Here is an 11,250-nt window from a genome sequence, read left to right on the forward strand (position 1 = left end):
TTTATCAGTGACCTTATTTCACTACTCCTCTGACCATGTGTGGAGGCTGAAATGTCTGACACTGACCATGTGTTTTTCTGCCACTCTCTCTTGCAGGGAAGGAATCGCCATGCCAGCAGGCATCTTCCGGGTGTGTCTGGTGGTGATTACGGCCATCGTCAACCACCCACTCCTCTTCCCCAAAGAGAATGCCACCGTTCCTGAGTACGCTGAGGACATCATCCAGAAGATGAAGGCGCATGAGGAGAACCTCCGGCTGGAGCAGCTGCGTTTGGAGCAAGAGATTGCCGGACAGGAGGCCGCGCTAAAGACTTTGGAAAAGGCCACAGAGACGGAGGAGCAGAACATCAAGGAACCTCTCCCCTGGGACTTGTGGAGCGCCATGTCCATGGTCATCTTCCTGCTGATCGAGCTCTGGAGGCAGGATTACCAAGATGGGAACTGGCAGGAGTCAGCCTGTGAGGAAGACGACATGGCCGTTCTAGGGAAAGCATTCAAGGGCGTGGCCCTCCCAGACAAGGCCGCGTTGGCCAACTTCTACGAGAGGTGTATCCTGGGTGCCACCGGTGACATGGCTAGGAAGCGAGAGTTGGTGGAAGGCTTTGCGGATGACTTGCTGGAGGCCCTGAGGAGCGTGTGTAACCGGGACGCCGACATGGAAGTGGAGGAGTCCATAGGGGTGGGGAGCATGTACGAAAACTGGAGGGTGAACAAGCCTTTGGTTTGCGACTTGATCGTCCCTTTCACGCCCCCAGAGCCATACTGTTTCCGATCCCAGACCTGGTGCTCAAGGGAGTCAGTCCGACCAGACAAACAAGGCTACGGCACCATAAAAGTCTGCAGGGCGGATGAGGATGTAGCAGGTTGCATCTGTGGCAAGACTAAGCTGGGGGAAGACATGTTGTGCCTCCTCCATAGCCAAACCAACCAGACCAGGCCCAGCGGTGAGATGGAGGATCTGCTGTGCTTCAAGAATACCCAGTATCTGGATGCCGACCAGGTCATGAAGTGGTTCCAGATCGCGATCACCAAGTCTTGGAACAAAATCTCCCACAAATATGAATTCGACGTCACCTTCAACCTCTTGGACGCACCGGGAGCCCTGAAGATAAAATTCAGGTCTGGGAAGTCCATTGCCTTTAATCTCACCCCTGTGGTACAGTGTGAAGACTCGGATGCCTATTTCATCTCCCATTTCCCCCGCAGCGGCCTGACAGCTGATCCTGCCTCCAGTACTGACTGGTTTGTTACTTTTGCGGTGTACGAGAGGAGGTTCATCCACTCCATCTCCAAAAAGCTGCCTGCCAATGCCTGCCACCTTAGCTGCCTTCAGATCCTCTCCTTCCTTCATGGAAAGCAGTGCAGCTTAACAGGTCCAAGCAGCCTCACCAACTACCACCTGAAGACAGTGATGCTGCATTTACTGCAGGCCCGGCCCTATCAGGACTGGGCCTCTGAGAACCTGGAGGCCAGGCTGCAAGACATGCTGAAGTTCCTGGAGAAAAGCCTGCAGGAAAAGAAGCTCTGCCACTTTTTCATTGGAAACCGGAAGGTGCCAGAGATGCTGAACTTCCCAGTAGTGTTCCAGAAGGCAGAGCCACTCAACCTTTTCCGTCCATTTGTTCTGCACAGGGACGCTTACAGAAAGACAGTGGACACGTTTCATGAGATGCTGAGGAACACATCCGCACTGATAAATGAGTACACAGTGCACATTCCCTCTGTGGGACACACAAATATGCTCCACAAAGAATCCCTTTAGCAGGACCAGTGGAGAAATGCTCTTCCACCAAGCACAAGTTCCTGGGGCATCGCAGAAACCTCTTGTAGGCAGTTGACTTCAGCAGGAGAGACTCTCTCCTTTCATGGAAACCAGTGCAGGCCCTGGTTTCTTCAGAGTGGGAGCAGAAGAAAGAAGGGGAGAAACTGAAAGATTTATGCTGTCAAATGTCCCTCCACTCCACCAATGGGTTGGCTGGTTTGTTTTTTCACATTGTGCACCAGTTCCTGTGGTGGTGACAAGCAACAGACAGGACTAATCTATTCAGGTGTTGCAATGCAAATATTGGGGGTTATTCAGAATCTCTAATCAAATATTTAGTTTGTTTTTAAAGGAGGAGGAAGGGAAGGGGATGAGAGGGAAACTAAGATGGCTCCCACAAAAAAAATAATGTTGCAAATGAGACCTCCTACTTGTAAAAAGCAACAGCCCTGTGACTGCAGCTTGAAAGTTTAGTAACAGCTGGTTTTTCTGTGTTTGGGGGTGGAGGGAGTTAAAACCCAGACTCTGCAGATGAATTTCAATCCCCCATATAGCAGCAGAGAAAGCAGCATTGAAATCAACCATCGTTTTTTAAACTAATGGGAATTCAAGTTGCAAAAGTGCCCACCTAGTAGGACTTTCAGCTGCAGCAAAACAACCTCTTCCCCTTTCCTCCCCCACCCAAATACATATTTCCTGTACCTTGCAAAATCCTTCTCCCTTGGGAAGCATACCGGAGACAGGGAGCAGGATGCATTTGTGATACAATTATAATTAGTCTCTTTCGTTATCATCCTGGTAAAGGGCAGGGGAGTAGACTTCGTGCCTGGGTGAGCATATGGTCAGGACAGTGTCCCATTGCTGTTCTGAATAACACAATCGAGCATTCTTTTGATGTTCGTATCCTTTGAGCAGCAAGACAGACACAAACAGAGCAGGTTCCTGAGGGACAAACTGTGTTTTCCACTTAAGCAGCTGATATGTGTGTAGAGGAACCCACTGATGCCACTGTGAAATGAGCCCAGATATAACAGTCTCCTAGCAGGGTAGGTATTAACCTCGCAACCTGGTATGAATAATCTGCCTGCCTGCTTTCGTAGGATAAAAAATGTACTAGAACTGCTATGACTAAGAAAAAGAGTGGTACACAAGGGCAACTGGCAAACAGGAGCTTTAAAGCTGGATGTGGCAAACTCTTAGTCTCCACAGTAAAACTGCTATCCTGTCTCTCCTCCTAAACACCCCCCGGAAGGTCTCCATCTGCATCCAGACAAGACTGCCTCCAGTCTTCAGAAATGCTGCTGCTTTGATCAGTTGCTTTTAGGAGTCTCAGCTAGAGTGAGGCGAGGCCCACAGCCCTGTGGGACCAAAGCATGGTGCATTTACAGCCCCTCCCAAGCTTCAAGCAACTGCAGGAGAGCGAGAGTCTGAGGATCAAGTCTTGGCTTCCAAATCTGGAAGGCTTTAAACAATTTTGTATTTTGAGGTTAGGGCTCTTGTCTTAGCTGTATACATCACGTGGCTCTGTTTTTAGAAGAGGGGGATACTGTCCTTGAGGGCTGTATAGACAGCACTGGTGATGCCACCTTACAGCATTGTGCTGTAACCCACTCAACCTAGTTACGGCACTTCTGGAAAGTAGATTTGATCCCATCTCATTGATAGTGACACCCTCTGGCAATAGACGAATTATCCAGCCTGCTACTGAGAGTGAACCTTCAAGAGAAGGTTCCCCTTTCCAGGAGGACTCATTATCCCACCCTTCTTGAATGGATGCCCAAATCCACCCTTCCAGTGGAAAAGGGGTCCTTATACACAAAGGCAGAGGGCATGAACTGAGAACTCGGGGGTTGTAAATTTTGCTTCTGCCACTAGCTTGCAGCCAGCCTCAGGTGATATAAATTGAGCCATACCCTAGAGCAGGGGGTTGAGGGTTTTTAGGTGATCACCGGTTTTATCTCTAATCTTACCTATGACATTAAAAGTGTTTTGGATCAGAAAGTGACTTCTGCATTGTTCAGAAGGGTGGGGGGAGGAGGAAGAAGGTCTATTGGTTAATGGCTGCGGCTAAAGTCTCTGAGCCACTTGAGAAGCGAAGTTGATGGTCTCAATGCCACATTCTGGCAGCCATCTGTCTGCATCCCCAAACCACCACATACCATTGGTGGTCATTTTTTTTCAGCAGAAGAACAAGACTGGAGTGACAGGGCATGTCTGGCTGCTGTAGGTCGGGCATGAGGTAGCAAGTGCTATTGGGCTTTGGCTTTTATCAGCACAGACCATTAAACAACGATGGGTAACCAAAGACAGTCACAAGGGACTAACGGGCAATTTGGATACAATGAGCAAAAATATAAGGAAGGGTTTAGAGAGCTATGGGGACTTGTAGATACATCAGACGCTCTGTGGAACAATTTAAAACGAAAGTAATGTGCCTCTGGGCAGCAGCTGAGTGCACAGTGCATTGTACAGTGTGTCCTCACCAGCCCTATCACGTGTAGGGTCTGGGGAGGCAGCTGTGGCTTAGGCCCCTCCTCAGTGGATTATTATTACAGCTAGAGAGAAGTGAAAATCAGTTTGACATTTCCTGTGAGGAGTCTGAACTTAGCATATCAGAAGCACAGAAAGAAATCCATGACCCTGGTGACACAGGAAATGACATGTCATGGACTGGAAAAAAAAAAAAAAGTTGATAAAAGAACGGGGTGGGGGGGTGTAGGGATAAGGGAGAGGACAAGGCCATTTTAAAACATCTCTTATTTCCCTTGTGTAAAGTGTTGGAGCAAACCCATTTTAAAGCCAGCCTAGATGTCTCAGCTGTAGTTCAGCTCTTGGTGGTTTTCGGGAGGGCATTTCAAGTTGAGTTTGCAACCAGATGCAGGCAATGGGGAAGCAGAACTTTAGAAACTACCCTATATTAGCTACATGTGAAGCAGTAGTAGGGACTTTCTGGATCTATCTGATTGCTTTGCTAAGGCTGCTTAAACATGAGACACTTCCTTTACAGAGTGAGCATCTTAAAGATGTTTACTGCAAATTCAGGCTGGGAAGGACCATGGAGATGCACCTCCCCGTGGGGGAAGCACTCTGTATTCACAAAGCATGGTTTGGCAAACCTTGTGGAAGCGATCTCCTTCATAAGCTGTATGGCTGCAGTTCTGAGGGCCCGAACCACTGGAGGATGAGGGTACTTTGAGTCTCAGGTGATCAGACCTTAAATGTGGTAGCAAGAAGAGGTAGAAGGGGCAGGCTGGACATCATTCTGCAGAGATCCCCTTCTCATGCCGGGGTATTGCCGTTGCTATTTATTTGCTGGGGGAACTTGGTCACAAGGGGCTAGGGTTCGTTCAACTGGAGTCTAAAGCAATAACTCTGGGCTGGTGGAGGTGGTTAATCTTTTACTACAGGCTCTATCCAGGTGGGGAACTGATACGGCCGTGGACCCAAAGTGCAGCCTCGGGCCATTCACCTGCAGGAAATGCCTTGTGCTGAAGCCATTCTTGCTATTCAAGAGCTGAATGTCTTTTAAGAGAGTCTCTTCCATCTTGGGGGGATGGGAGGGGGCTTCACTCTTCAACATGTGCCAACCATGGGACGTGGCATCCGTGTCTCCCTTCCATGTGCAGCTCTTCTATTTTGTAAAGAGAATTTAACACTTGGTCCATCATTCAAGCGGGGTGTGATGGTTGGGGCAGTTGGGCTTTTCTAATGTGTTTTAATGTACAATCTACAAGACTTCCTGTAAGTGACGGCGAGGAAACAGCAGCGCTTACCCTGATCTTACCGGCGTGGCTGCTGATCATTGACTGCTTGGTGCTTCTCATGGGACCATACGTGGTCAACAGCCTTATTTATTACTTGCCTTTTTGGATACCCTTTTGTAACCTTACTAGCTTGGAAGGGAGACTGTCCTGTCCTGTATTGTGGAGGGCTAACCTGGGAAGATGGGGAACAGTACCAAAAATCTTGCAGCCCAAGCTCCCCCTTCCTTGGGTTTTTTTTTTTTTTTTTTTTTAGAACGTCCATATCCTATTCCTTTTAAAGGATACACCAGGAAAACTTTCTGTATTAAAGTGCTGCAGGTTGTTGAATTTTGTATATATTTCTCATGCAGCTTTATTTATAATAAAAGAAGTACATGAAGTCTTAAAGAAGAGAAGTGTGTGTCTGTGTCTGTGTGTTTCCTAGTCTCCTATAGGCTTGCACAGTTCCCAGAGGGAGCAGCAGGTTGGAGTTTGGGCGCTGTGGGTGGAATCCCCAACCCCAAAGAATAAACTGGAAAATTTGTGTTGACTTCAACACAGGTAGGAATTCACCCAATGGGTCTAAAGTCAGTTCTGATGTAAGTGGGTGTCACCCTTCTCCACTTCAGTGAAGTTACAGCCATTTACATGAGGATTCAACCTGAGCTCCTGAATTTCCAGTTCTGCTGGAGGAATTCCATTCACTTTCCTGTCCGACAGGTACCTAGACAGCTCCAAACAAAGCCTCTATCTACTGCATACTTTGCTCAGCTCCTTCCCTTACATTTCAGGCGAAATGGCACTTAACTCGGAAACTAACTGTGTGGTTCTGTCTCTGAAAGGAAAGTGCTAAACAAAAGCTATCAACCAGGCTATTTTAAATCAATATAAAGCTACATATAACAACAATTCTTAACAGTTTTCTAGTGACTCCCATCCCGGACTCTCCATGTTCTTCACAAGCCCATAATTAAGCCTTGCACCACCCAGTGAAGTAAGAGTTATGACAGTGTTCTGCACTGAGCAGGTCTGAGAGTAGGATAGTCCTAGTCTGTGACCAGGGCTCTTAGGTGCTGTGGCAGTACAGATAATAATAAGTTACTTACCCAAAGTCACAGAGCCAAGCGGTGCAGTCAAGAGTTGTGTGTTGTCCTTTCCCAGCTCTCACCAATGGAAAACACTAGAGGAAGAACAGGAGTGTTGTGGCTTGGGTGCTGGATTTGGGTGTTGACGAAACATCCTGTGCCTCCTGTACTCTGCCACTACACGTTCTTTCAACAGTCAGTTTCATGGACCACAGAAGAGGCTTTTCCATTATTGCTCCTGTGTCTGAGATCTAAAGGATGGGGGCAAAATCAGCAAAAAGAGCCCGTGTGGGGAAGACTGAAAGCCCCGGGGTTGATTTCTGTTCCTAGCTCTGTCACAGTAAAGTTAGGTTTGGGGTCAAACCCATCTCTACTCTCGTTCCTCGGAGAGGTAGGTGTTGGTTCCCCCATTTCATTGATGAGGAAACACAGCTAGAGATGGTAAGTGACTTGCCAAAGACCCTAAAGTAGTGGTCTCCAAACTTTTTTGATCGCGCACCCCTATCAGTACAAAATTTTTGAGCACGCACCCCCTGCCGCGCCGGCTCTACCATTTTTGCCAAAGCACAAAAAAAAAAAAAAAAAAAAAAATGCTCGAACTGCCGAAGCAAAAAAATTATATATATATATATACAGTATTTGTGATGGACCCTCTGAGGTACCCAGCAGTCTTGATATGTTAGCTGACTTAAGTTCCTCTGGGGCTGAAGAGCTGAGCTCAGGGTCTCTCTCAGACAATGAAGCGACAGCAAACTGAGACCACTTTATTTCTGGATGAGAGCATCCACATGGGGTGGGGAGTTAATGCACTTAAACTTATGTGCATTAACTTGACACCTTTAGCTGATTCATCTTAACTTTCCTGAATGCCGCCATGTAGACATGACCTCAGTGCAAATATCAAAACTTCATTGGAATAGCTTCCTTCCAGGCACCGTCCTCTTTCCTGTAAAGTTAATGATTTCTCTATTTTAAGTTCCAAGCCTGTCCTCTCCTCCTCACATGTCCTCTGACCAACTTCTTGCAAAATAGAAACTGCAGTGAAGAAACATATAAAACAGCCAATTCTGACTTGGTTTTTAAAAGTAATTTGAATGGAAAAATCCCCATGTCTTCCAGTTAGCAATATCTCCTTTTTTTGTTCTGCCTTAGGATTCATCTCTCCTCTCTGAGATAATTTTAACTTCTGTGGTATAAAATACTTTGAAATGTTCATAGCATTAGGGATAGAGTTGAGACCTTTGACAGGTACAGGAAGAAGGCAGAGCCAGCCAGATGCTTTTGAAACCTGTAGGGGTGGTACTGATGTTATCTAGTTTCTATGGGGAGGCCAGATTAAAGTGACTTAAGCTTAAACACTGAATAAGTTCCAGACACACTCGTTACTAATTGAATTTAGTTCACATAAGTCTAGACGCTAAAGATCCAGACCCTCTGCCCTTGATACCCAGCTGGAGTTTGAATTTCTCAGGTAGGATGTGGAAAACATGAAGATGGTTCAGCAATTACAACAAAAGTCTTGGACATTCACCGCTCCTCAGATGGGGCAAGAGTTTAACTTTTACCTCCTTCTCCTCTTATGGCCAATAAAATTCTATCAGGGACATAAAAAGTTTCACACTAAGTCTTGTCATTCTCCCTCATCAAACTGTCAACTGCAGCCATTTTGGCCTTTGAAATAATGCCATGCGTGCCATTTACAGCTTGAACTCTCAATCGTTTAGCCTGGCTAAATAATTTTTACACGGACAGTAGAAGTGTATAAGGTTAGTGTTTGATTAATCTTATTAAATGTAATAGCACTCAGGGTATGTCTACACTGCCCACGTTACAGCTGCAGCCGTGCTGTGACATGGGCACTGTAGTCACACATTATTGCCAGGAGGGAGCGGTGGTAGCTCCCGGCGATAAAGCGCTGTCTAGACTGGCGCTTTTCAGCGCTAAATCTTTTGTCGCTCAGGGGGGTGTTTTTTCACACCCCTGAACAACTGAAATTTTAGCGCTGAAAGTGGCAGTGTAGACACAGCCTTTCCCTCACTCCTTGGCTGCCTTCTGAAAGCTCAAGTACCTTTAACAGCCAGGCAAAGAAAACATTCCTTGCCCCATCAACTATAAGGAGCTAGTTATCTTTAGCCTGATTATATTGTCTAACTCCTAATTGCCAGCCTGCTGGGCCCTAGCGTTTGTAGCAAGTTATGTCCCTCTGCTCTCTTGTATATTCTCCTTCCTCTGCAAGCTCCTCAGATCCAGATTGACAGGTACTTGCTACATAACACTAGGGTTACCATATGTCCGGCTTTTTGGGCCTCAAATCCCCGTCCGGGGGGAAATCCCAAAAAGCCAAACATGTCTGGGAAAATCGGGACATGCGGGGCCGGGCCTGGGTCGGGCCCAGCGGTGCTGGGCTGGGCCAGGGGGCGGTCCGGCGGTGCTGGGCTGGGGGCCGGTCCGGCGGTGCTGAGCCGGGAGTGCTGAGCCAGGGGCCGGGGGCCGGGCCGGCGGTGCTGAGCTGGGGGTGCTGAGCCGGGGGTGCTGGGCCGGGGGCCGGGGCCAGGCCAGTGGTGCTGGGCGGGCCGGGGGTGCTCGGCCGGGGGCTGGCCCGGGGCTGGCACTCCAGGGCCTGAGCCGACCCAAGCTGGAGACGCCGGGGGGGCCAGATTGGGCCGCGCCTCCTCCCTCCACCCCCAGCTTACCTGCTGCCTGCTTCAGGCTTCCCGCGAATCAAATGTTCGTGGGAAGCAGGGGAGGGGGAGGAGTTGGGGCGTGGGTGGGGCTGGGGCCCCGTGAAGTGTCCTCTTTTTGGACACTCAAAATATGGTAACCCTACATAACACAACACTACAGCGAGAAAGGAGAACCAGACCAGTCGCTGGCTGGGTCGGCCCCAGGACCTGAGAGACAGGGTGGGAGAGGTAATATCTTTTATTGAACCAACTTCTGTTGGTGAGAGAGAGAAGCTTTCACGCTACACCGAGCTCTTCTTCAGGTCACTGGCAGGGCAGAGAAGGCCGGCTCGCGCTGCAGAATGCTCCTAGGCCCCGGACTAGGTGCTTTTAGAATGGGGTGTTTATATTTAGTAATACAAATGGGAGCTGCCCTTTTTAAAATAGGGGGGTGGCAGTCGACGTGGACCTGTGGCAGGGGCCTGGGAGCAGCACGTGGTGCGATGTGAGGCCTGCTGAGGAGGCCGCAGCCCACCAGGGAACCCAGGGAGGGTTAGACTACACACAGTTCTCCTGCAGGAACCGAGCTGGCGTGCTGAGGTTGCAAGCTTGGCAGCAGAGCAGCTGCTCGAAGCGGCTGCAGGAAGTTGGCAGAGCTCTCTCCTCAGGAGTCCAGGCGGGTCTTCCAGGGGAGAGAGGAGGGAGCAGAAAGAGGCCGGAAGCTCAGGGCAGTTCTGGTCCCTTCTCCCCTCCTCTGAACAATGGGATGGTTCCTCTGCTCCCCTGACCTTGGAGAGGCAGGTAATGCGCCCCAGGAGGAGCAGAACTGATGGGGTCTGCAGGGGGCAGAATTGATTTGGGGTCAGAATTAATAGCGTAGGGCACGAGGGAAGGCAGAGGTGGGGCAATGAGACACCGCCCCCTTATTCCCCCCCCCCCCCCCCACACACACACACAAACACACTTCAAACCACTGGGAAGGAGAAACATGGGGCCCAACTAGGGCCACTCTTTTCCTCCATCCAAAACTGTGCAAGGGTGACCCCTCACCCAGGTACTAGGATTCAAGCAGTGTCCTGGCTTCCAAGCCAGGCCTGGGAAAGAAAAACCCCAGCGAGGAGCAAGCTAGACTCTCAAGGACCCACAGGAGCAAACTTACTGGCTAGAAGGCTCAGCAGGGACCAGGGGACACCTCATCTCAGACTGCTTTCTACAGGTTTGGGCCATTCTGCCGCCTGTGGTGTTTGACTGTTTGTTCCAACCCCTTCGCTTCAAGGACCCTTTACCTTATTCTCACTCCACACCTCCTGCTCCTTTGGCCCGTCCCCTCCCCATCCCCCATATCCCTCTGTTTAACTAAATCCCCTCCCATCAGAGTCCCACCCAAATAGCTGGTATTTAAAAATCAGGATACTAACTTTGCCCTGCTCAGCCAGCCCCATGTTTGTAGCCCTTTACCCTTTGGCTGTCAGGTCGAATTAGTTCCATGCCCTGGAGAGCTTAGGGTTGCCAGGCATTGCCATTGTCTGGTCGAAAATGGACCCCGACGGCTTCGGTCAGCACCACCGATCGGGCTGTTAGAAGTCCAGTCGGCGGTGCTGTGGGTCTAAGGCAGGCTAGTCCCTACCTGTCCTGGCACCGTGCTGCACCCCAGAAGTGGCCAACAGGTCTGGCTCCTAGGCAGGGGGGCCACGGGGCTCTACGTGCTGCTCTCACCCCGAGCACCGGCTCCACACTCCCATTGGCTGGGAATCGCGACCAATGGGAGCTGGGGGGCGGTGCCTGCAGTACCTGCCCCCCACCCCTCCTAGGAGCTGGACCTGCTGCTGGCCGCTTCTGGGGCACAGCGCAGAGCCAGGAAAGACAGAGAGCCTGCCTTAGTCCTGCTGACCGGGAGCCACCCAAGGTAAGCCCACACCCCAACCTCCTGCCCCAAACCCAGAACCTCCTCCTGCACCCCAAGTATCTCATCCTTGGCCCCACCCCAAAGCCTGCAC

General features: G+C 49.8%; 1 protein-coding gene across 1 annotated transcript in view; it reads left to right on the forward strand.

The window, feature by feature from the left end:
* ITPRIP (inositol 1,4,5-trisphosphate receptor interacting protein) overlaps window positions 1–4,455 on the forward strand; it is a 28,854-nt gene extending 24,399 nt beyond the window's left edge. Inside the window, exon 2 of the mRNA XM_054036186.1 lies at window positions 97–4,455. Coding sequence (XP_053892161.1) covers window positions 110–1,762 — 1,653 coding nt within the window. The 5' untranslated portion in view covers window positions 97–109 and the 3' untranslated portion in view covers window positions 1,763–4,455. The remainder of the gene's footprint in view (window positions 1–96) is intronic.
* Window positions 4,456–11,250: the final 6,795 nt, after the last annotated feature.

Source organism: Malaclemys terrapin, chromosome 7, assembly GCF_027887155.1.
Source record: "Malaclemys terrapin pileata isolate rMalTer1 chromosome 7, rMalTer1.hap1, whole genome shotgun sequence".
Taxonomy (NCBI): Eukaryota; Metazoa; Chordata; order Testudines; family Emydidae; genus Malaclemys; species Malaclemys terrapin.